Consider the following 27,011-nt stretch of genomic DNA (forward strand, 5'->3'; position numbering starts at 1 on the left):
CACAAACCCAGATCCCCCATTTATTGATTCTTGATTGTACTTCTTGTGCCATAGGAGTCTTGTTGAGGAAGTTGGTTCCTAAGCTGATATGATGTGGGGTTGGGCCTACTTTTTCTTCTAGTAAGTGCAGGGTCTCTGGTCTAATGCCTAAGTCCTTGATCTACTTTGAGTTAATTTGTATGCAGGATGAGAGATAGGGGTTCAATTTTATTCTACTGCCTATGGATTTCCAGTTTTCCCAGCACCATTTGTTGAATAGGCTATCTTTGTTCCAATATATGTTTATGGCACCTTCCTCTAGTATGAGGTAACTGTATTTATGTGGGTGTGTCTTTGTGTCTTCTATTCTGTTCCATTGGTCTTAATTTAAAGAGATTGTTGTCTTTAACAACAATATTGGCAAACTTGGGGGATAATTGGTTTTTAATTAGGGTTAGTAGAACCATTACAGATTTTCTCCATAGAATTAATTGCAGTTCTTCATAGAATTGCCTGAGAACACAATGTGTTAACTAAGCAAATATGTTTTTCTTTTCAGTTGGAAAAACATCCTTGATCACCAGATTCATGTATGACAGTTTTGACAACACTTATCAGGTAATTTGTTTTTATCAATTTATAATAGTTTTCTATTCTGTGTTAGAAGTAACATTCAAGATATTTTTTAAATTTTACTTGTAATATTTACATGTATTCATGAATGTAGAAGCACTTTCTGTAATGTGTAAAATACTATATAAATACTATATAGTATTTATATACACACAGACACACACACACACACACATATATATATATATATATATATATATATATGATCATATATATGCTTTTTCTCACAGTTCTCAACCTTATTCAATTTGTCTCCTCTCCTAAACTTTATTGGAAGATCATTTCTATACCATCAGGGAAGGAATTAGAAGTGATAGTGGATGTTTTCTTATAGAGAATTAATCCAAGTCTAGGAATTCTATAACATTTTGATCTATACTTGAAATCGAATAAATGAGTTAATGAAATTAAAAATCATTAACATAAGAAATTTGAGAAATTCATAGGTGGAATTAAACAGTATACTCCTTAATAAATGTCAAAAATGAAATTATAATAGAAATTAGAAAATACTTTGAGATAAATAAAAAGATAAAACACAACATATCAAAGCTAATGGAAGACAGCTTAAAAGCAGTACTATAGAGAAAAGATTAAACTAATAACTTAATCTTCCATCTTAAAAAGCTAGAAAAAGAAAAGCCAAGTAAGCTGAAGGAAGAAGTTACTTTAAAATTTAGGTTTTATTATTCAGATATGGTGAACCCAGTAACTAGATCAGGAAATGATTGACAGAAGGCAGGGCTAACCTTAAATGGGAAAAGTTAGGTTTTTTGGTTTTGGTGTTTTTTTCTTTCTTTTTTGCAATACTGAGGATTGAACCCAGGGCCTTGCACATGTTAGGCTAGGCCAAGTGCTCTGCCACTGAGATATATCTCTAGCTTGGAAGGCTAGGTTATTATTATAGAGTTTTAATGTTTCATTATAGAGAAAAGATTAATGGTTGAGGAGATAGATAAGCTAATTATCTTGCTATCATCATTATACAATGTAAACATATATCAGAACATCATTTTGTACCCCATAGACTTGTACAATTTTTATTACTTTTAAAATACATACACACTCAACAAACTAGAAATAGACGGGAACTTTCTCAGAATGGTATCATTATATTTAATGATGAGAAACTGAATGCTTTCTCCTCTTTTTGGTACCAGGGATTAAATCCATGGGCGCATACCCACTGAACCACATCCCCTTTCTATTTTTTATTTTCTATTTCTAGATAGGGTCTTTCCAAGTTTCTAGGGAGTCTCACTAAATTGCTGAGACTGACCTTGGAGTTGCAAAGTCCCTGGGGTTATAGGCTTGTGCCACTGTACCCAACTCAAAAGCTTTATTCTTTTGTGATTATTATCATTTACCATTTAGAAAAACATTTCGTCTTTATGTCTTTGGAAGACTTTTAAGTGTTGTCTCATTGTTTTCTTCTTCATTCTAATCCATCACCATTTGAGGCATTAGAAATTGTTCACATAGAAATCTGTTAACCTCCTGTACTTTCATTTTTATTTTCCTTTCTGTGTTTTCATATCCATGATCAACCAAAATCAATGATTTTTATGTTATGTTTAGTAGAACCATTACAGATATTCTCCATAGAATTTTCTTCTTAGACTGTCAACTTCTAATTTTTTTGTTCAAGTACTCTTATTATAATTACATAAAATTTTCTGCCAGCAATTTAGATAAAAAACCTCAGATCCTCTAATTCTTTCATAATATTTGTAAACATCAAGTTCTGTTTCCCTCTACCTTCTACTTTCCTACTTTTCTACCTTAAATTCCATGGGAAACATTGTTAAATGTCTAGACTCCTTTTGGTTCAGTTCATCTGCTGGCAAATCCATATTGTAATTGAATTCATCATTTTTTTCTCTTTTTGAATATGTTAGTGTTGCTAGTATCAGCTGGGTTATATAAATTCTACTGAGTTTAGTAACTATTTTATATTTATTCTATACTCCTCAAACCTGATCTTTATATTACTATAACCACTATTCTTTGGCCCTTACTTTGAAGACCATGTTTGTTAGGGAAATAGAAGTTAGTGAACAGGAAAACTCTTATTACTTTTTTCCTTACATCAGCTCTAGATAGGTAATTATACCAATTCTTTCATTCTAATATGGGAAAGGTCTTCTTCCCATTGAAACGAAAGCCAGTCCCAGCCAGGATATGGTGGCACACACCTATAGTCCCAAGAGCTCAGGAGGCTAAAGCAGGAGGTTCAAAAGTTCAAAGTCGGCCTCAGCAATTTGGCAAGGCCCTAAGCAACTTAGTGAGACCCTGTCTCAAAATTAAAAAAAAAAAAAAAAAAAAAAAAATAGTAGGGGAGGGCTGGGGATGTGGCTCAGTGGGTAATCTCTGGTACCAAAAAAAAAAAAAAAAAAAAAAAGCCAAATCCACAGGCACTGTTTTATATCCTGGGTACCAGCAATGAACAAATAGACCAAGTCTTGCTCTCGGAGAACTTCTAGTGGGGAAAAATTGTACAAGTTAGCAATCAAATCATTCATCTAGTTAAAAGTGCTATGAAAGAACTTCCTTAAAGTGCTGGATTTGTAGCTCAGTGATAGAGCACTTGCCTCGCATGTGTGAGGCACTGGGTTCAATCTTCAGCACCACATAAAAATAAGTAAATAAATAAAATGAAAGTATTGTGTCTATCTATAACTAAAAAAAAAAAGGGGGGCTGGGGATGTGGCTCAAGCGGTAGCGCGCTGACCTGGCATGCGTGCGGCCCGGGTTCAATCCTCAGCACCACATACCAACAAAGATGTTGTGTTCCCCGAGAACTAACAAATAAATATTAAAAATTCTCTCTCTCTCTCTCCTCTCACTCTCTCTTTAAAAAAAAAAAAAAAAAAGTACTGCCTTAAAGAAAGAAAGGTCACAGTATGGTAATGACTTTGATCTATATAATGCCCAGCCCCAATTTGCTATTTTTAGAGGAGGAAGAGGGTACCCTTTTTGACTGTTACGTATCATGAAATTTATTGGTAGTCAGTTTTAAACTGTTGCCTGTTAACATCAGTGCATATCCTTTTTTGTTTGTTTGTTTGTTTCAGTTAGATTGACGATTAAACCCTCTGGTATGATATTAATTAGAAGCAGAAGAAGAAGACATACATGTCTTGTTTCTATGCAGTGCTTCTATTTCTTTTCAGCAGAGGGCCCACAAATGCCAGGCTCAGGGACTAAAGAAGTGTTGAGGTTATTGGGCCAGATATGAAGAATTCCTGAGGGTATAAGCTTGAATCTGTGAGAGCAGAACCAAAAATCACAGCATAAAAAATTTGAACTAAGCCTTAAGAATTGGAAGCAAAGACTAGAGTTTTCTGGATGTATTAAAAGTACTTTAATTATACCCAAATTCTCTGAGAAATTAAGGAGACCTTTTAAGCATACCAAAAGTGCCATTGATGGAGTGAGGTTTTGTGGAATTTGACAGGTAAGGAAAGATTTTGATTCTTTGTGTTAAAGTTGCTAAGGAAGCCCAATGTTATGTACTTTGGCACTAAGAGGAGAGGCTAATTTATGATTATTCGCCATGATTTTTTTCATAAGAAGTACAGTACTAGATCCAAAGATATAAATCAAAGAAAATTTGTGTGACATATAGCACTCTACATTCTTACTTAGAAAAATTGGCTTTAAATTGTATCAGGTATTTTCTGTGTGTGTGTGTTTATGTGTATGTTACTGGGTTCTAAACCCAGGGATGCTCTACTACTGAACTAAATCCCTAGCCCTTTTTCTTTTTCATTTTGAGACAAAGTCTCACTAAGTTAGGAGGTGCCCAGGTTGGCCTTGAACTTGCAATCCTCCTGCCTCAGCCTCCTGAGTAGTTGAGATTACATGTATACACCACTGCACCCAGCTCAAGTATTCTTTGAAGATCAAGAATTGACCATATGTATGTGGAAGTGATTCTCTTAAGTAGCTCTTGTTTTTCACAGTTCTTTTTCTTTTTCCAATTGTAAAACCATAGACTTATCTAACAGTTTCAAGTTTTAGTTTGAACCATATTGTTACAATTTGTATAATTTAAAAATAATAAAACATTTGCAATTTTTATATAGTTCAATTTAATATAAGCTCAGGAAAGATTTCCACAATTGGAGTAAATTCATTCTTTTTTAAAAAAATATTCTTATTTGTTATACAAGATGGCAAATGCAATTCATTTCATATTACACATATAGAGCACAATTTTTCAAGTCACTGTTGTATACACAGTATTTTCACACCATTCATGTCTTTATACATGTACTGATGTCTAACTCATTCCACCATCATTCCTGCCCCCTTCCCCCCTCCCATTACCTCCCTCCCCTTTTCCCTATCTAAAGTTTCTCCATTCCTTCTATGCTCCCCCGCCATTGCCATTATGAGTCAGTATCCTCATATCAAAGAAAACATTGGGCCTTTGGTGTTTGGGGTTTGGCTTGCTTCACTTAGCAATATATTCTCCAACTCCATCCATTTACCTGCCAATGCCATGATTTTATTCTCTTAGGAGTAAATTCATTCTTGAGCAAGATAATGTTGCTCAGAATAACTTCTGAAATTATTTTAGATTTAGAGGATTTATTATTCCAAAGGATATTAGAGATTACCAATAAATATAAGCACAAGATGGCATAGATAAATCAGTAAGTTTTAGGCACATAAGGAACATTTTCAGAAAGATAGTGGTAATTGAATATACCCTTAACCCTTTAAAGTTAAAGCTCTAAGCCAGGTGCAGTGGCACACACCTGTAATCCCAGCGGCTCGGGAGGCTGAGACAGGAGTATCTATTCAAAGCCAGCCTCAGCAATTTAGCAAGTCCCTAAACAACTCAGTAAGACTCATCTCTAAATAAAATACAAAAAAGGGCTAGGGATGTGGCTTAGTGGTTAAGTGTTCCTGAGTTCAATACCGGGTACAAAAAAAAAAAAAGCTCTAGATTGTTCTACACAAAATTCTAGTGTCCTTCCAACAGAAATAAATAAAATCCCAACTGGTTGAACCACTTTTCTTCCTTTCTTCTCCTATAATCAAACCCAGCTTGTGTATACTAGACATTCATTGAGCTATACCTGTAGCCCATGAACCACTTTTCTGATTCAGTTTTTGATTTCATGTTTTTAAATATGCTTTAATTTTTAATAACTCGTTTAGAAAATCCACAGTCTACCTGGTTTCTGTTCTGCATAATACAACACAAAGATATTTAGGGGGAAAGTAGATAAGGCACACACATGTACATAAAAAATACATAAGCACATTTACTAATGGGATGATTATATCTTCTGTAGTAGAATTTGCATCGGTATACTTTTTCTGGGTCCTTTGCCACCTTTCCCCCCCCCCTCTTTTTTTTACCTCCCAAATTTAATTTTGGATTCTTCTTAAACTTATCTACTTTTTCCCTTCATTGTTCTAGTCTTTGTCTTTTTCCTACTCTTTCACTGTTTCTCCTTTTTTTCCCCCCTCTTCCTTGATGGGCAAAGTAGCAGCCAGATAACAGAATATTTCATTATTTGGATCAAAGAAGGAAGCTGATAATCATTGTGTAGTATGAGGAAAAAGTTTTCCTTGCCTAATTTTCTTTTTCTTTTTTTAAAAGATTTTTTTTAGTGGTAGATGGACACAATGTATTTTTTGTGTGTGTGTGTGTGTCTGTCTGTCTATTTACTTATTTTTATGTGGTGTTGAGGATTGAACCTACTGCCTTACATGTGAGGCGAGCACTCTGCCACTGAGCCACAATTCCAGCGTCTAATTTTCTTTCCTTTTTTTAATATATCTTTATTTTATTTATTCATTTATTTATTTTACATGGTGCTGAGGATTGAACCCAGTTCCTCATGCATGTGAGGCAAGCGCTCAACCACTGAGCTACAACCCCAGCCCTGCCTAATTTTCTTTTATATTGGAAAAACTATCTCTTTTAAAAATCATATTTCTGGGTCTCTGGAAATCTGTGGCATTAGGACAGTTGACAAGCCATTATATAGAAAATTCAGGCAGAACAGCAATTCACATCAGCAATATTGTATAAAATTACTAGTGGAACAAATAGCACCAACCTGCCTGGGGAATATTCAGAATAATCTTCAAACTAGGGTTCAAATACAGATGTTTGAATATTCAAATATAAATATGCAAACTAAAATTCTTTGGTCTTGTTATCTATAAAATGAGAGAAACAAGGATGAGAATAAGTTACCTTGCAGGAATGTTTGATGATTAGAAATGATCATATAAAGAGCCTAAAGTAATTCCTAACGAAGAGAAGTGCTTAATATGTGGAAGCCATTATTACTGAAAATTTTATTTCTTCTTACTTGGCTATAGTGTATCTATTTGTTGTTTCTTCTACAATCATAAATCCCATTTGCACCTTAACTGCTGGCCACACCATTATTTGTTAACTTTGTCTTGTTTTGTTTTATAGGCAACAATTGGCATTGACTTTTTATCAAAAACCATGTACTTGGAGGATCGAACAGTGAGTAATGCTTTCAATGTGCAGTTTTCTCCAACACTCCAGGTTAGAAAACTCAGATAAACTATAATCAGTTACTGTCACCATCAGAAGTACTTAGCAGTTACCAAAGTTGGTGTATAGGCCTTGAGAAAAACTGTTATTACCACGAGTTGTTCTTCACATTCTGACTTCTTATACCCAATTGAAGATCCAAAGAGGAAGAGAACGTCAAGTGTTTTGTAAAATACTAATATCCCTAGCCCTGTTAAACAAAATTTGTTGTCTTGATTTGGAAAAATGACAACAGAGAGCTTTAAGAGAGAAAAGAATTTTCACGAAGAAATCAGTTGCTGAAGACCTTTGGAATATCATTTGAGACATTCAGAAATCTATCATTTAAATATTATGCTTTTGTGAACTTCCAAGATTTTCTTTGTCATAATAGGATATGTATCAAAATGACTAAATAGGAAGAAATAATGTATATTTGCACTTGCATATTTATCTTCCATTCTTTTTGAGTTTTCCCTTTTAAATACAATGTAAATTCTATATTCTAGCTTACTCTTCCTTGAAATGATTCCTGTCACCTAAATAATAAATAAGTTAGATGCAATATTGCAAGACCTGCATCCCCCCAAAACTATTTTATCTCAGTGTTATTTCTTATTAGTGTGAATTTTTTCTTTTGGATGTTTTCTTTTGTCTTCATATATAATTACCATTTCTTAAACCTTGAAAGCTGGGAAACTGCTTTACACTGGTAAGAAAACTTGATGCTTGTTTTCACACTTTTCATCTTATAATGTAGATGTGAGAAAGTAAAGAAATTCTTATGTAGGGTTGCAGAAAGATATTTCTCCTTTTGATGCATTATCTATAATGTTCTGGGGAGAAAGAAGTACAGTAGTGAAAGACCCAATATCAGAGCTGGAGATGTGGCTCAGTGGTAGAGTGCTTACCTAACATGCAGAAGGCCCTTGGTACAGTCGCCAGCACTGCAAAATAAAAAACAAAGCAAAACAAAAAACCATGCTTGTAATCCCAGCTACTCCACAGGCTGAAGCCGGAAGAGCACAAATTCAAGGCCAGCCTGGGCAGCTTAATGAGACCCTGCCTGAAAATAAAATAAAAAGGATTAGGGATATAGCTTAGGGGTGAAGTGCTGGTTTAGCCCAGGGTTCAATCCCAATACTGGAGGTGGGGAGACAAAAAAAAATCCATTGTTCTAGACCCAGTGGGAAAGACGTTTTAGCTTCAGAGAGGCTTTCAAAAAGCTAATTCCTTTACTCTTGTTAGCTTGAGCTGCTCATTGACATTTACCTTCATTTTATCTTTTATGTTCAGTATTTGAACATCAGTAGTCTACTCTTTGTAATCTGGAAGACAGGGATTTTAAAAGATTATAAGGAAGGAAAGAAGTGAATTCATATTTCTGGTTATGTGTCATCTTTCACAGTGGCATTTTTCAGTCATGTACCTTCACAGCGAGCAAATTTTTCATATTATATTTTTTTGTAAAGGGAGTTTTATGTTAATTTTCCATTCCTTACTTCCTTGCAACCTCTTGCATGAGTCTTCTTTCTACCTTTCATCCTCCCCCTTTACAAAAAACATTATTTCTTTTTTTTCTTTTCCTTTTTTTCCCCAAGTTTTAGTTTTTTTGTTTTTGTTTTTTGTTTTTTTTATTTATTTTTTCCCATCCCACAGATCAGGCTGCAGCTGTGGGATACTGCGGGTCAGGAACGTTTCCGTAGCCTCATTCCCAGTTACATCCGTGATTCTGCTGCAGCTGTAGTAGTTTACGATATCACAAGTAGGTATATTGCAACGGGTTGACCTTTCTTATTTTTCTTGCTTGTTTGACTGATTTTGTTGTTAGGTACGATTGCAATTATGGGACACAGCAGGTCAAGAGCGGTTCAGGAGCTTGATTCCTAGCTACATTCGTGACTCCACTGTGGCAGTTGTTGTTTATGATATCACAAGTGAGTGGGGGGAATTATGCATTTCTGATCTTCTTCAACCTCTAGCTTACCTGCATGCATGTTCTTGTCTTGTGCTTGTTTTCCTTACTGGCATGTAAAAATAAGTTTTGTCATAGCAAACTTTATCACAGACCAGCCAGGTCAGAAATACTTGCTTTGGTGTTTGTACCAATATGCTTCATTTCTACTGTGCCAAGTTTTTCACCCCAGAATTGTCTTTCAGGTCCAATTATGAATCTTTTTAAAATATTTTCTTAATATCCTATTGTCCCTAAGCCATGCCTTAATTATAGTGGAATTATAGTTTCCTTTTTCATTTAATTCGATCTCAGATTTCTCTAATATAGAAGTATTCTGCATCTAAGCCTCTTGCAAAGTTTTCCAAATCTTACCAGGCTCTGTTGAGGCTATTAAAAGCTTCTGCTAGCCAGCTTTTCTCTGCTTCCTCCTTCCAGCCATTCTTTCTTTAGTGAGGAAGACAGAGAAAACATAATGTGCACTTCTCTATTGATGATTTTTGTTTGAGCCATATCTAGATTCTTTGACATACTTTGCTGCTAACAAATTACACTTAGGTTTCTCTTCAAGAAAAATGTTTAAATGGGAAATGAAACAAGTAATGTTCTTTTTCTTTTCCCCAAAGACTGAGCAATGCCTTTGACTTTTGAAGTGACTAAATTTTCCATGGCGCATTGGAGACTGACAGGAAATGCTCTGTGATTGAAATTGTCTTTGTAAATTGGTTTATCTATATACATAAGGCAATGTTTAATCATTCCATATAGTGGTCCATACTTTATGAAAAAAACAAGATTATATAGCATCTTGGACTTCTTTAAATTATTTTTATTGATTTGAGCTGGTAATAATATTACTAGATATCTGTATATTTGCTCAGACATCATAGCTACTAAATAGTAATTGCAATGGCAAGATTAGAACTTAGAAGATTGCATCCAGGGATTTTTTTTCCTTTTTTTTTTTTTTTTTGATAAGTACTATATGCAATCTTTATTCTCTTGCAGCTTTACTTTGGGTTGCTATTTTTTTTTTAAGTATGTTCATTGTTATACATTGACCAGTTTTGTAGCTTTGACGTTTGTGCTCACTTTAACCAAACCAAATGAAACTTGGTATATTTTTCTTTAAAAATTCCATAGATATGTTAAAATATTAGTAAATTGTTTTCTTTAGCCACTGTGAAAAAGATTTTGAAGTACTGTATTTAGAACCTATTACTAGCACCATCCCAAAAAAAGAAAAAAATCTAATACTGGAAAAGATGAATTCTTTTAGAAGTGATTCTGGTGCATGAAACTAATAAACTTCAGGATAAAGTGATCACAAACTGAATAAGCAACACAAACACAGTGGTGTTGAAAGCTATTTGAAGGCTTTACAAATTTTTCTGGATGTGTGGGACTTACTGGCTGACATACTTTTGGAAATGCTTTCTTTGTCATATTTGGTATGTGTAAGTGATCAAAAAAAGCATTGTGGCAATATAACACCATATTATCTGCCATAGCTGTCCTTACATTTTAAAAAGTTTTAAATTTTTTTCCAATTATATACTACATTGTGCTCATTTGATTATTATTTTTAAAAAAGTTTAACTTAAAAAGGAACCTTGAGGATTTTATTATTCAGATTTGTTTAGATGATTGACAGATGTAATCAGATAAAATGGAGTTATGTTGTAGGCACATTAAAAGTGGGTTCATAATGTGCCATCCCTCTTCCAACTTGCAGGGTATTTCAGGGAGTGCTGTCTGTCACTTAAGGAGCATTTCAGTAACACTAATCTCTCTGTCCACCCTCCTATACCAGATGTTAACTCATTCCAGCAAACTACAAAATGGATTGATGATGTCAGAACAGAAAGAGGAAGTGATGTTATCATCATGCTAGTAGGAAATAAAACAGATCTTGCTGACAAGAGGTATGAAGTGGGGTTTTTTTGTGTGTGGAATATCTGTTTTTTGTGTTTAGCTATTGTTACTTTTCTTCATTAAAAAGTTGTTTTGAAAGGAGGTATGTTTAATCCGCAGTTTAAGCTTTTCTTTAATATGAGAATCTGAAATATTTAATATGTAAACACTAAACTCAGTACTTACGGGAAAATGAGTTATTTTGTGGAAGCCCATGTAAAAAAATCTCTTGTATAAGATTGTTTAAACATGAAACTTGTACATATTTTTTATATTTATAAAGTCTCTCATACACTAAACAGTGTTTTGTTAGAGAACAAACCATTTTTAAAACATCTTTTAAAAATTATGATTAAATATACACACTTTATAATCTCATTTGTTAAATTCAGTGGTATAGGCTTTTTTGTGTATGTGATTTTATTTTATTTTTAAAATTTTTTAAATTGTATGATTGAGCCAGACTGTGTAGTTGAACTGAATATCTTAATTGTGGAAGTCAAAAGTGCAAAGCCATATTGAAGCCATAGGATACAAAGTATATTTACATACACTTTGTATGACTTTGTATAGCAACAGGATACAAAGTTTCAAGAAAAATCTTTCTTAATTTAATTCTTTATTTTTGCAGTACTGGGGATTGAACCCAAGGGTGCTCAACCACTGAGCTTCATCCCCAGCCATTTATTTTATTTATTTATTTATCTTTGATGGACACAGTATTTTAATGTGATGTTGAGGATCGAACCCAGTGCCTCACACATGCTAGGCAAGCATTCTTCCACTGAGCCACAATGTCAGGTGCTGCCCCCACCCCCCTTTATTTATTTTTGAGACAAGGTGTCACTAAGTTGTTGAGGCTGACCTCAGGTTGGATCTTCTGCCTCAGCCTCTTTAGCCTTTGGGATTACAGGTATGTGCCACTGCACCAGACTAAAATCTCTTAATTTAAAAGTAAATTCAAATATGACTTCATCTTTTGTAATCAAATTTTTTGTACATGAATTGCTTATGATGCAAATTTGGCTTTTTTAATGTATTCAGTATGAAAAGTTGAAGATTATATTGTTAAATTTACTCAAGTTCCTAAGTACCTTTATTGTTATGTAGAAAGATATAGGACGATTGTACGTCTGCATTGTTTCTCCTTTATAGCCAGAGTCATCTATGGAGGATGCTTTTAAAAGTGTCTGTTCTTTTATTGCTTTTTTTTTTTTTTTTTTTTTGGTAGTAAGGATTGAACCCAGGGGGAGCTCTATTACTGAGCCATATCCCCAGCTCTTTTTATTTTTTGAGACAGGGTCTCACTAAGTTGCTGAGACTAGCCTCAAGCTTTGTATCTTCCTGCCTCAGCCTCCCAACCTGGGATAACAGGTCTGCGCCACCACACCTGGCTATTACTTAATATTTCAATTGAGTGCACAATTGAAGAAATTTTAATAATTTTCTTTAATGTAATATTTGTCAACAGCTTTGGGGTTACCAGCTTTCTTAGTAATTTTTGCCAGAGTATCACCTCTCACCTTTTAATTTTTCCAAGAATAGAGCTTGTTCATTATACTAAAATGACTTCCATATGAGTGAAAGATTTTGCTGTTTAGCAGAAATCACTAAAAGAAAATGTTTTGGTCAATGTTTAGTAGAAAGGGTGGCCTTATATAAGCATGACATGAAATTCTGAAGCCATAAAGGAAAAGATTGTTCAGTTTGAATACATAAGGGTCATATTCATTTATAAGATTGACAGTAATTCAGAACATTGATAATACACAGTGTTGTCAAAAGTTTGAATAAGCAAAAACTCTCATACACTAAAAAGTAGCTGTTAGTGGGAGGGGCAGTTTGACAATATATAATTTAAAATACTCACTGACTCAAATCTACCTCTAGTATTCCTTAGAGAAGCCCACAAAACACTCAAAGATGACCATATGAGAATTTTATTGCAACATTACTATAATGCTAAAAATTTTAAACAATTCAAATGTCTGTCATGAGCAGATAGGATATATAATTTTGGGAAGTATTGAAAATACTTAGTAACCATTACAAAGAAAGACGAATTTATTAATAATCTACCATATATCTAACACATGAAGTTTAAAAAAGCACTTGATCGGTATATCTAATATGACATCTTTCTGTTTAAAAAGATGGTAGAGATATTTATTTGCTTAAAACAATTTTAGATAAGAATACATGAAAATTAACCATAGTTACCTTTGGGAAGGAATCGAGATTATGGTGGATTTTATTATTGATTAATCTTTTGTAGTACTGGAGATTGAACCCAGGAGCACTCTACCACTGACCTCCCCAGCCTGTCCTTCCTCCCTTCCCTCCTTTCTTTCTTCTGTGATTGAACCAGGGGGCACTTTACTACTGCACTAAATCCCCAGCTCTTTTTATTTTTTATTTTGAGACAAGGTAAGATGCTTAAAGCCTTACTAAATTTCTGAGACTGGCCTCCTCATGCCTCAGCCTCCTGAGCTGCTGGCCTGTTCCTTTTTAATTTGAGATGGAGATGTAGCTCAGTGGCAAAGCACTTCCCTAGCGTTCCTGAGTTCCTGGATCCCCAGTACCACAAAAAAATAAATGAAGAACATGACTGTGCATGGTGGCTCAGGCCTATAATCTCAGTTACTCAGGAGTCTGTAGGTATGATACTCAAATAAATAGTTATGAGGAAGGGAGGGTTGATGTATAATGCCAGGAATAGTGGCTTATGCCTGTAATAAGTGATTGTGGAAGCCAAGGCAGAAGGATTGCAGGTTTGAGGACAGCCTCAGCAATTTAGCAAGACTCCATCTCAAAAAGTAAAAAGGACAGGGGAAAAGCACAGTAATAAGGCACCCCCAGGTTCAACCCCCAGAAACGAAAGACAAATATGGTATATAATATACAATTACATAATAAGAATATACTTATAATGATTTAAATAATATGTTATTTGCTATATATTATTATTACATGCATATATATATGTATATATAAACTCTAGATAGTGATTTCAACTTTTAATGCATTTGTGTCAATTTTTTTTTTTAAATATCCACAGATTAAAAACTTAGGACTTAATGGGTTAAGGGAGAGAAGTAAACCATTAAAAAAAAAACAGGGGGCTGGGATTGTGGCTCAGTGGTAGAGCGCTCGCCTAGCACTTGGGAGGCCGTGGGTTCGATCCTCAGCATCACATTAAAATAAATAAATAAAATTAAATAAAATAAAGATATTGCGTTTAACTACAACTAAAAAATAATTTTTTTGAAGTAGGTTATTAAGTTTTGGTTTTGTGGGGTTTGGGAGGATTTGTTTTGTTTTGTTTTAGTTTTGTGGTTCTGGGTATCAAACCCAGGGCCTTCACCTCTGTCATTGAGTCTCATTCCCAGCCTGTAAGTTTTTGTTTGTTTATTTGTTTGTTTTGTTTTGGTACTGGGGATTGAACTCAGGGACACTCAACCACTGAGCCACATCCCCAGCCCTACTTGTATTTTATTTAAAGACAGGGTCTCACTGAGTTGCTTAGTAATCTTGCTGTTGCTGAGGCTGACTTTGAACTCTCAATCCTCCTGCCTCAATCTGCTGGGATTACAGGCATGCACCCCATGCCTGGATAAGTTTGTTTGTTTGTTTTTACTTTATTTATTTAGTTTTTATGTGGTGCTGAGGATGGAACCCAGTGCCTCAGGCTCCACCACTAAGCCACAACCCCAGCCACCCCTCACCCCCAAGTTTTCAATTGTAAAAAAATTACAGGATGAGGGCTGGGTTTGTGGCTCAGTGGTAGAGTACTTGCCTAGCACTCGTGAGGCACTGTTATTTATTTAAAAATAAATAAATAAATACATCTACAACTGAGTCCATCTGCATCTGAAAACAACAATAACAAATACATACACACACACTCAGAGGATGAGCCAGGTGGTATACTCCTGTAATCCCAGCTGCTCAGAAGGCCAAGCAAAAGAATCCAGCAAAAGAAGCCAGCCTGAGCATCTTAGCGAATTTTTTTTAAGTTTGTATTATTATTTTTTAAATATTTTTTAGTTATAGTTGTCAATATCTTTATTTAATTAATTTATTTATTTAAAAAATTTTTTTAAATGTACAGAATGCCTTTATTTTATTTATTTATTTTTATGTAGTACTGAGGATAGAACCCAGGGCCTTACACATGCTAGGCGAGAGCTCTATCACTGAGCCACAACCAACCCCAGCCCCAAGTTTGTATTATTTTTAAAATAGTTTAAAAATAATTTTTTTTTAATGTCTGGGGATATAGCTCAATGGTACAGCATCTCTGGGTTCATTCCCAGTACTACCGAAACAAAAGAAAAATGTTACCAGACAAGTAAAAGCAAATCTGTTAAAAAAAAAAAATCTTTTAAGCCGAGTGTGGTCACAGATCCATATAATCCCAGCTACTGGGGAGGCTAAGGCAAGAGGATTGCAAGTTCAAGGCCAGCCTGGGAATTTAGCAAGACCCCTATCTCAAAATAAAATTTAATGGCTGTGGTTGTAGCTCAGTGGTGGAGCACTTGCCTAGCATGTGTGAGACAATGGGTACGATCCTCAGCACCACATAAAAACAAATAAAATAATGTTTGAAGCATGATGTTCCCTTTTAAAAATAAATAGTTAAGGGGTTGGGGCTGTAACTCAGTGGTAGAGCACCTGCCTTGAACATGTGAGGCACTGGGTTTGATCCTCAGCACCACATAAAAGTAAATAAATTGTGTCCATCTACAACTAAAAAATATTTTACAAGAATAGTTTTAAAAATAAATAAATAAAATTTAAAAGAGATTGGGGATTGTAGCTGAGAGATAAACTGTTCTGGGGTTAAATTTCCAGTACAAAAAAGAAAATAAGTGTGTGTTTATACCTTTTTATTGATTAAACAGGGTACACAACTGTAATCCCATCTGTTCTGGAGGCTGAGGCAGGAGAATGAGAGTTCAAAGCCACCCTCAACAGTCTAACAAGGCACTAAGCAACTCAGTGAGAACCCTGTCTCTAAATAAAATACAAAATTGGGCTGGGGATGTGGCTCAGTGGTTGAGTGCTAAATTCAATCCCCTCTACCAAAAAAAAAAAAGTTAAATATAACACATACACACACAAATGTACAAAGTTTAAGTGTAGTGGATATTTTTCCCCCCTTTAGTTTTTGGTATTGGGATTGAGCCTAGGAATGCTTTACCACTGAGCTACATTCCCAGTCCTTTTTTTGAGACAGGGTCTTGCTGAGTTGCTTAGGGTTTCACTTAAGTTACTGAGGCTCACCTCAAACTTTGATCCTCCTGATTCTGCCTCTAGAGTCCCTGGGATTATAGGAATGAGTCAATGCACCCAGCCCACAAATTTTTAGATTAATATTGCCTGTATAACCATCATCTATATGTAGAAAAGTTATTTTCAAAACTCTGTTTATAATCTTAATAATGTCGTATTTCAAAAGTAAGAATTTATCTTTTTTCTACAGGCAAGTTTCAATTGAGGAAGGCGAGAGGAAAGCCAAAGAACTGAATGTTATGTTCATTGAAACCAGTGCAAAAGCAGGATACAATGTAAAGCAGGTACATGTCCATTGAGTATTAAAAAACATGAAATAATTGCATGAGTGTTCTGTTCTCTAGTGTATAGTTTTCATCCAGTTAGTAACAAGGCCTCATGAATTAGCAACATTTCAGATAGTGAAAAAAGTAAAAATGAAGCATGGGAAATGGGAAAATACAAACTTTTCAGATTATACACAGGACAACTCTTTTTTTTTTTTTTTTTTTTTTTTAAAGAGAGAGTGAGAGAGGAGAGAGAGAGAGAATTTTTGATATTTATTCTTTAGTTCTCAGCGGACACAACATCTTTGTGGTGCTGAGGATCGAACCCGGGCCGCACGCATGCCAGGCGAGCGCGCTACCGCTTGAGCCACATCCCCAGCCCGGACAACTCTTTTTTTGATTGCAAAGTTGTAAACTTACCATACTCTTACTATATTCCTACTTGAAAGTAAGCTTTCCTAGTTTCAGAGGTGGCAAGATTATGATAAATGAAAGTAATTATTCATTGTCAGTTTTGCATGTGGCAAAAGTACATTTTGGTGAATTTATTCTTAATAAACTGCTGGTGTTTAAACAGTGTTAACAACAGGAATGTTTCAATGGAAGAGAGCATAGAAATCTCACATTACAATTTTTTTTTTTAACTACAAGTGATAAAGTAAAATCCCTTCAATTAGGATGAGCCTCATGGGGAAAAAAATCTCTATATTGTTTTCATTTTTGCACAGTATTTTCCATTCCCTCCTTGTCTTGTACTATTGAGATGTCAGGTACATCTCCTCTGACATTTCCTACCCTACCTCCTGGCTAGGCTAATAATTTTGTGTTTTCACAGACCCCTTGCTCCTGTGAAATCACTATTATGGAATCTTACCATAGTGTATTGAAAATCAGTCTCTTTCTTTATCTCTCCCCATCCCCTTCAAAATTACATAGTCCCAGAACTTAGCAATGTGTGTGGAAGTATAGCAAATGATAAGTAGTTGAACCTGTAGAAGTCACGGGCAATTTAAGATTTTGAGTAATAGAAGTTACTACAATATTATAATGAGCCAGTGTTCCAGGAAAAAGCAGTAGGTAACTTCATCTGAATTTCTCTATTAAAAACATTTTGATAAGGTTTTGAACTAGTAGCTTTTATGTCATGCTACAGAATATCTCTTTTTGGGTTAATGTTTTGAAGTTCTAGGATCATCAGCAAATATAGAACACTACTGATAACTAGGATCTTCATGATCTTTAATCACTCCCAAATTAACAGCTTTATTTAAGTATAAGTTGTATATCCTAATCCAAAGTGCTCCAAAACCTGAAGTGTTTTGATCACCTACCAGATTTCCTAAGTGGAAAATTCTACACCTGACCTTACAGGTACATTCAAATTATTGCAATAAATTACCTTCAGTCTGTGTGTATAAGAACACGAATGAATTTTAGATTTGACTTGAGCCTACCCAAGATGCTTTATTATTTATATACAAATATTCCAAAATCTGAAATCCAGTCCCAAGCATTTCAAAAATAGATATCATATGATTTATATAATTATATGTAATATATTATTTATATACTGTGTTTATATGCCATAAATTTTGCTTAGTTTAAATGTACAGGTCAATTATTTTAGTAAATCTATGGCATTGTACAACTGTTGCCACAATCTGACTTTAGAATATTTTCATCACCAAGCGCATGATTTTTTTCTGAAAGCCTGATCAATATAGACAGATATAACTATATTCTGATAATAAAGAGAGATTTATTTTATAGAAGTATTGTCCTAAGTTCAAAACCATTTACTACTTTGTTCTTCTTATTTATATGGTATGTGTGAACATCTGGTTTTGCTGAAGTTCCTGATTCTATTGGGACTTGATATCACCATTCTTTTAATTGTACATATAACGAAAATTACTTCTAAATTTTTGGAACAGATCTACCTTTATTTATTTATTTACTTATTTTAGCTTCCATCTTTTTTTAATATTTATTTTTTAGTTGTAGTTGGACACAATATCTTTATTTCATTTTTATGTGGTGCTGAGAATCAAACCCAGGGCCTCGTACATGCTAGGCAAGAGCTCTACCACTGAGCCACACTCCAGCCCAGCTTCCATCTTAACTCACAAAAACCATTACCTGTTTTCACTTTATAGGGATAGGATTTTATTTCAGTATTTGGAGACCATGCTTTGTTTACTTATATAATTCAGTCAAGGTAGAAAAATCCTGGAACCCCCAAATGAGAGAATGAAATAAAAAATAAACTAAAATCTTTATAATAGACATTTAAGGGGCTGTGGCAGCACCCATCTGTAATCCCATGAACTCAGGAGGCTGAGGCAAGAGGATCATAAATTTGAGACTGACCTCAGCAATTTAGGGAGACCTTATCTCAAAATAAAAAACAAAGGGATGGGGAAGTAGTTCAATGGTAGAGTGCCTCTGGGTTCAATCCCCATTACTGAAAAAAAGCACATTTAAGTAATAGGTTAAAATCTTTTCCCTTGCAACTAGCAATGATTAATCATGTAAAATTTATTTCTGTCAAGAGAAAATGACTTGTTAATTTGTCATATTAACTAAGAAATACATTGCCCTTTTTCCCCCCTCCCCCTTTTTTTTTTTTGGTACTGGGGATTGAACCAGGGGACTTAACCACTGAGCCATATCCCTAGACCTCCCCCTCCCTTTAAAATAAATAAATATATAAAATTTAGAGACAGGGTCTCCTTGAGTTGCTTAGGGCCTCAATAAATTGTTGAAGCAGGCTTTGAACTCACTATCCTCCTGCGTTACTTAGCCTCTCAAGCCACTGGGATTACAGGCATGTACCACCATACCCGATTGCATTATTTTGAGGGGTAGGCAGGGGCTACCAGGGATTGAATTCAGGGGCACTCAACCACTGAGCCACATCCCCAGCCTTATTTTGTATTTTATTTAGAGACAGGGTCTCACTGAGTTGCTTAGCATCTCGCTTTTGCTGAGGCTGGGTTTGAACTTACAATCCTCCTGTCTCAGCCTCCTGAGCCCCTGAGATTACAGGCCTGCACCACTGCACCCAGCCTCACTGCATTATTTTTGATGGTTCCCTGTATGTTGAATTTTTTTTTTTAAAGAGAGAGGGGGGAGAGAGAGAGAGAGAGAGAGAGAGAGAGAGAGAGAGAGAGAGAATTTTTTTTTTAATATTTATTTTTTAGTTCTCGGCGGACACAACATCTTTGTTGGTATGTGGTGCTGAGGATCGAACCCGGGCCGCACACATGCCAGGCGAGCGCGCTACTGCTTGAGCCACATCCCCAGCCCTTATTTTTTTTTTTTATTTTTTAAGAGAGAGGAGAGAGAGAGAATTTTTAATATTTATTTTTTAGTTCTCGGCAGACACAACATCTTTGTTGGTATGTGGTGCTGAGGATCGAACCCGGGCCGCATGCATGCCAGGCGAGCGCGCTACCGCTTGAGCCACATCCCCAGCCCTGAATTTTTTATAACATGCCACCTCTTTTGTTTCTTTTTTTTTTTTTTTAATAATTTTTTAGTTGTAGATAGACTCAACGTCTTATTTTTATTTATTTATTTATTTATTTTTATGTGGTGCTGAGGATTGAACCCTTGGCCTCACACAGGGGAGGCAAGTGCTCTACCACTGAGCCACAACCCAGCCCCATAATATGCCACCTCTTTTCATTCATTCTCATCTCTCCTGAAATCAGAAATGTTCCCAATATACATTTTGGATAGATGGCCAAAATTGAATATTAGTATATAGAATGGATTTCTGAAATACAAAAATAAATCTAAAACTTTATCCTAAAAACATAATCAGAATTTGATATAGTGCCATATTGTCAGTTACAGTACTTTTTTTTTAACTACCTATTTTTATATTGGTGGGGGAATGCTAATTTTTGCTTCTTATTTTCTATAAAATATGTTTTCCACCACACTTTATATTATTTATCATAAAATCAACGGATACTGGAGATTTTCCTGATGCATGAAATTTTGAACTGACAAAAGTTGGTATTCTTTTTTTTTTTTTTTTTGATACTCTACTTTTCACTCAATGCTAATATATCATAACTTGAAAAACATTAGAATTATCTAATTTTGTACTAATTAATTTTTTAATTTAATATTTGTGTGTGTGTGTGTGTGTATGGTACTAGGGATTGAACAAGAGACAGGGAGCACTATACCACTGAGCTACATCTTAGCCCTTTTTTTAAATTTTTATTTTGAGACAGTTTCCCAGATTGAATTTACTATCTATCCCCCTGTCTCAGCCTCCCAAATCTCTGGGATTATAGAGGTATGCACCACTGTGCCCGGCCTAATTAAATTTTTATTATCACCTATTGGGTTAAGAAAGGCATAATCTTCCTAAAGTTATCTATTATATTGTGTCAATCTATTCATTTAGCTTTTGTAAGTTTTTACTTTTGTTTATAATATTAGCTTTCAGAGTCATTATTTATTAGAGTATTTTTATATCTAAAATGTTTACCTATATTTGGAACTCCAAATAGACCCACTACCTTATATAATTGTTAAATTGATTTGATATGTTAGTAATTTGTAACACTACATGATCTTTGATTTTGCCCAATTTCTGGCATATCAGAAATGATGTTAAGGTAAGCATTCTACAGTTTGGAATGTGATAGTCGGTTTGGGAAAAGTATTGAGGCAAATGCCTAATTTGGTACCTACTAAAATCCCCCTAAGCCTTATAGAACCAAAACAATTAGTCTTTTCCTTTCTTCCCTATTTCTGCCCTATTGAACTGTTGTCTAACAGATAAAATCTTTAGTTTGCTCTTTTTGTATACTTCTTTGCTGCAAACATTTTACACACAGATCCAGTTCCTCATCTCTAGCTTTTCATTCATTCTGTTTCTTCTCATTTTTAGCAACATTTATGGAGTACTTAACTCATTGGGTTTTTCAACCAAGAGATATTTTTGGGGGGTGGGTACTGAGGATTTAATCTAGGGGTGCTGTAATTGAGTCATATTCCCAACTGTCGTTTTATTTTTAAAATTTATTATTATTTTTTTATTTTTTTAGTTGTAGTTGGACACAATACCTTTATTTTATTTATTCATCTTATGTGGTGCTGAGGATCGAACCCAGGGCCTTGCACATGCTAGGTGAGCACTCCACCGCTGAGCCACAACCCCAGCCCCTCTTTTTTATTTTTTATTTTGAGAAGGGTCTCACTAAGTTGCTTAGGACCTTGCTAAGTTGCTGAGGCTTGCCTCAAACTTGGGATCCTCCTGCCTCAAGCTCCCAAATCAGTGGGATTACAGGCATGCGCTATGATGCCTGACGAGCCAGGTAAAATTTTAAAACTGCATTTAAATCCCAGCTCAGATGTTACCTCCTAAGAAATTCTCATGCTCCTAAGGAGGGCTTCCTTCCTTTGTTTTTTTTTAAACTAAGGATTGAACCCCGGGGGTGCTTAAGCACTTGGCCACATCCCTAGCCCTTTTTATTTTTATTTTGAGACAGGTCTCACTAAATTGCTTAGGGCATCAGTAAGTTGCTAAGACTGGCCTTGAACTCTCCATCCTTCTGCCTCAGCCTCCCAAGTCATTGGGATTATAGGCTTGTGCCACCATGCCCAGCTGAGGAGGGCCTTCTTAAATATGTATTCTCATAACATTTCCTACTTCTTCTGTTTGTAGTGACTCATTACATTGTGACATAAGGAATTGTTTGAATCTGTGCTTTGCCACATTGCAACTGATGAATTAAAAAAATTTCTTGAGCTGGGCATGTGGCACATATCTGCAATCCAGCTACTTGGGAGGCTTAGGCAGAAGAATCACAAGCTTGAGACTAGCCTGAGCCACTTAGTGAGCCCTATCTTAAAAAAAAAAAAAAAAAAAAAACTGAGAAATGTAGCTCGGTGGTACAGTGCTTGCCTAGCATGTGTTCAATCCCTGTACTACCAAAAAAGAAAAAATTATATCCCTTAAAGAGTCTCAGTGCCTTAAGTTAGCAGGCACATGGTACAAGGGAGCTACATCCTATAGAAATTCTATACTACATGCCTAACTAAAAGAGAAATAATTGAAATGATCAGGTGGTTTCTTATGACATTCTGCTTGTTCAAAGTGTATGCCTAAGATTAAGTACAACATAAGAATTATGAATCTGTTGTTCCTTTAGTCAGTATCTGTTCCCAGGTACTTCTCAAACATCTCACCAGGATTGGGTGTTTTCCTATTGAAGATAACTTTTTGTAATACTTTACCTCAAACACAACCCAACCACTTCCTCTGGACTTATTCACATGATCTAAGAAAGGCCAGCTGTGTTGGATTTGAGAAGTCTTATGTTGATCTCTAAAATAGTACTTTTCTAAGTAATTATCAAAGCTAATTTTGACTAACCTCACTTTCACTACGTATAATACACTGTCTTTAGAACCTAACCCTTTGTGAAAGAGAAAAATTCCACTATATTGTCTTACTAAGATGAATGAGAAATTTCACTATACTGTTTTACTAGATGAACATGAGTTTCTGTAGTACCATATTTCTATGACTCAAATGATATTTTTGCTGCCTGTTGCACAGCTATTTGTTCTTGTTTTGTCTCACCTGTTGGAAAACAGAAATTGTGTCTTTGTTCATGGTTGGTATTTAGCATGTTTTTCATATGATATTCATTTATAGGATGAATAGACACTTTAATATGCCTTAATGATGCTTAAGTCTAAGTGAGGAATAACCTAAAAGCCATAGCCTTTCACTCATTACCCCCTGGTCATCCATCTTACTACCACCTCTCTCCTACAGCTCTTCCGACGTGTAGCAGCGGCTTTACCTGGAATGGAAAGCACACAGGACAGAAGCAGAGAAGACAGTATCCTTTTTTTTTTTCCTCTGAAATTTTTATTGTTGATACTAGTCTTCAAATTTTTCCTTTGCTGGCTAAGGAATATTGTGCCATTTCTTTTTACAGCTAGGGATTGATCAATGACTCAGACAAAAACTCAAGAGGTCTTCTACACAAATGAGGTCTACTATATAAAGTACCATTTGCAATGGCTGCTCACTATAATTATTCAGTGAGATTTTTTATTTGCTTTTTAATAGGTAGGAAACTTTTAGAATCCCAATCTCCTGCTTCTTTTGAGTCCCATTGGCTCAGGACTTTTTCCCCATAAGCTATCATTTTCTTTTCCTACCTTTTCTAAGATTCAAGCTCTGTTCTAGCATAGGCAATAAATAACTCAGAATGCAATTTTATCATAGACTCTACTTTCAGAAACAAAACATAATGAAGCACATCTAATAATCAGTTATTTCCAAGGATTTTTGATTTTTTAAAAAAATTTTTCTGTAGCTGTAGATGGACAGAATGCCTTTATTGTATTTTTATGTAGTGCTAAGGATCAAACCCAGTGCCTCACATGTACTAGGCAAGCACTCTACCGCTAAGCTACAGCCCTACCCCCAAGGATTTTGAATTTTAATGTTTCATTGTTTTATGTTTTATATTTATCTTTAATATTTTTCCATATGTAGACATTTTTATTAAACCATAGAGTTCATAAAATTTTGTGTTCAACCCTTCCCACTTCTAAATATTTCATGTTTTTTCAAGCCACCTTTATTTTCATGGTATACTGTATTCTACTGAGTTGAAGTGGCATTACTTATTAAATTTCCCGTTATGTGAACTCTTGTATACTATTGTCAAACGTTTATTATAGATGATTCTATAGGGAATATCATCTTTGTATTTTCTTACTCCTGTAGAATATTATCCTTAGGATAGATTACTGTGAATCGAGCTTGTATTTCATTCTGACTCTTGTTGCATGTAATAGACAGAAGCAAGTTTTTTTCCATATGATTACTGTGTATGGTGGGGTAGCTATATAGAATATAGCAACTGTGTAGGCTCTGAAGTCAAATAGGGCTATAAGGGGCTTGCCAAAGATGTCAGAGTAAACAAGAATTAGAACTGTGCTTTTCTGTTTATGGCTCCTTAAATTTTGTTTCAGTGATTGACATTAAACTGGAAAAGCCTCAGGAGCAACCAGTTAGTGAAGGAGGCTGTTCCTGCTAATCCCTCATGGCATCTTCAACCCTTCTCCAGAAGCTCACTGCTTTGGCTCCCGTACTCTTTCATTGACTGCAGTGTGAATATTGGCTTGAACCTTTTCCCTTCAGTAATAACGTATTGCAATTCATCATTGCTGCCTGTCTCGTGGAGATGATCTATTAGCTTCACAAGCACAAAAAAGTCAGTGTCTTCATTATTTATATTTTACAAAAATCCAAAAGATTCTAGCATATTCCAGTGATAACCTTAAAGATCAGATACATTTTCTTAACATTTTTCTTTTTTTAATGTTATGATAATGTACTTTAAAATGATGGAAATCTCAACAATATGAGCATGGCTTGGTTAAGCAGCAGTTATGTTCTCAGCAGCATTTACCTACCTACTTGATCTTTCCCTGCTTTCCTCACCTCTCTCTTATCTGCATTCCCTATTCTCACCCTCCCACAAAGCAAACAGGACGTGGCAATGCAGCAAACCCATTGGAATTATCTTTCAATTTTATAGATAGCCACTTGCTCTAGGCCAAGATGTCCAAAATTATTCTTGAGCACTGATATAAATTACTTAGACCTTCTTTGAGGTCAAAACTTAGCCATCATGGTGGGCAATGCTTAAATGAGGAAAGGGTTCTGGTGTATCCTCAAAATGAGTCCTAATGAACATACTGAGTACTTACAAGTAGATGAGCATAAAATTTATTTCTGACCAAGACAAATGACCCTTTCACATGTACTTTATTAGACTCTGGGAGAAAAAAAATAACCAAATGCTTCAGAACAGGTTTTTAATGTTTAATTATTCATGATAAAATCAGTTCCAATTAACTCTTTCTCCCAAGGTTTTTAAAATTGTTGAGATAGCTATTGTTTGTTTTAAAACAAAAAACTCCACCCTCACCCTTTTGAGCAATAGATTTTGCTTGTATTTTCTTTCTTTTAAAAAATGCTATGCAGGCAAGGCATTGTGAAAATCAAATTCCTTTAAGAAACAGTGGAAGAATTTAAATTTGATGACTTGATCAAAACTATAACAAATAGAAATAATGATATCTAAAGCTTACCCACAAAAGAACCCTCACAGAATAGCAAATACCCTACTCTGAACATTTGGCAGATAAGAACATTGAAAAGGGAAAGGAGAGAATGGAAACAAAAGTCAATATTATGCAGATTTATGCCTTATTTTTTAGCATTTTTTTAAATGTTGGGTCTTTCAAGCTGGTTTTTCTTTTTATTAGATCTGTATAGTTTGGTTAATTAACTAGTGATTTAGTTTTATATTTAAGCTACAATTAATCTTTTTCTTTGGTGATATTTATTTCTTTGCCTTTTTTTTTAACTTTGAATTTTTAGATGTTTTGGTGAATCTTTTTAGAGCTTCATCACCATGGCAATATGTATTTCCCTTAAAACACTGCAAACAAATATACTAGGAGTGCACCCTTTTAATCTTTACTAGTTATTGTGAGATTGCTGTGTAAGTTAATAAACACATATGTAAATACATTGTTTGCAGGGAGAAAATTTCTGAGTTAAAGCTCAGGAAAAGCCTGCTGAATTTATGTTGTAAGCATTACTTAACACAGTATAAAAATGAAAAGACAACAGAAATAACTTCATACTTCCTCGTCTTCTCATTGCTACAAAACCGTTAACTCAGAAAACCTTGCTCCCCCTCTATTCTTCTTCCTCCTTCACTTTTCACTTATTGTCACCTTGTAATATTCAGAGAGCACTTGGATTATGGATCTGAATAAAGAAATGTTTTCAGGTAATCATTACCCCACATACCTGTAACTTATACTCAAAGATGAGATGAGAGTTGTAAAGTGCTTTTATAATACAATATTATTGTTAAAAGCAAGGATTGACTCTTTTTGTTTTATTTTGACATGGCATGTCCTAAAATAAATATCAATTCAATATGGCAGATGGATCATATTCTTTATTTGAAAGAAGTTGTGATTTCTGAAAAGTCTTCCTACACTGTTGCATTTGATTCTTTTTATGTATCTTTAAGAAAGTAACCAGTATGCTGCTTTTAATATTGGTCTTTTTGTTTGGCTTGGGGTTCTTTAACTGAAGCAGTGAAGTGTGTTCATAGTCTAGGCTTTTTTTTTTAATAAACACAATTTTGCTGCCAAATATATATAAATAAAACACTAAAGAAAACAATTGTTGACTTGGTTTCCCATTCCTGCCAAGGTGTTGAATTAGCATATGCTCTTAGAACTATAAGAGGAACATGGAAGTCAGAAAAATAACAAGAAAAAATGTGAAAAACCATTGGGGAGTCCGAAGACTTTTCAATTGTTGGAGGAGTGGGAGAGTGGCTGCCACTTGAAA

The 27,011-nt window shown here is 34.8% G+C and overlaps 1 protein-coding gene across 3 annotated transcripts in view; it reads left to right on the top strand.

The window, feature by feature from the left end:
• RAB6A (RAB6A, member RAS oncogene family) overlaps window positions 1-26,592 on the top strand; it is a 70,646-nt gene extending 44,054 nt beyond the window's left edge. For 2 of the 3 annotated variants that reach the window (XM_081279316.1, XM_081279314.1), the window contains 7 exons: window positions 539-597; window positions 7,064-7,117; window positions 8,979-9,084; window positions 10,915-11,026; window positions 16,501-16,594; window positions 23,388-23,454; window positions 24,602-26,592. In XM_081279316.1, the coding sequence (XP_081135442.1) occupies window positions 568-597; window positions 7,064-7,117; window positions 8,979-9,084; window positions 10,915-11,026; window positions 16,501-16,594; window positions 23,388-23,454; window positions 24,602-24,666 (528 nt within the window). In that variant the 5' untranslated portion in view covers window positions 539-567 and the 3' untranslated portion in view covers window positions 24,667-26,592. Of the gene's footprint in view, window positions 1-538; window positions 598-7,063; window positions 7,118-8,806; window positions 8,913-8,978; window positions 9,085-10,914; window positions 11,027-16,500; window positions 16,595-23,387; window positions 23,455-24,601 lie in introns of all 3 variants that reach the window. The other variant, XM_081279315.1, reaches the window with a different exon arrangement.
• The last annotated feature ends 419 nt before the right edge of the window (window positions 26,593-27,011 follow it).

The sequence above is a fragment of the Spermophilus citellus genome, assembly GCF_964194105.1.
Source record: "Spermophilus citellus genome assembly, chromosome: 2".
In the NCBI taxonomy this organism is placed as follows: Eukaryota; Metazoa; Chordata; class Mammalia; order Rodentia; family Sciuridae; genus Spermophilus; species Spermophilus citellus.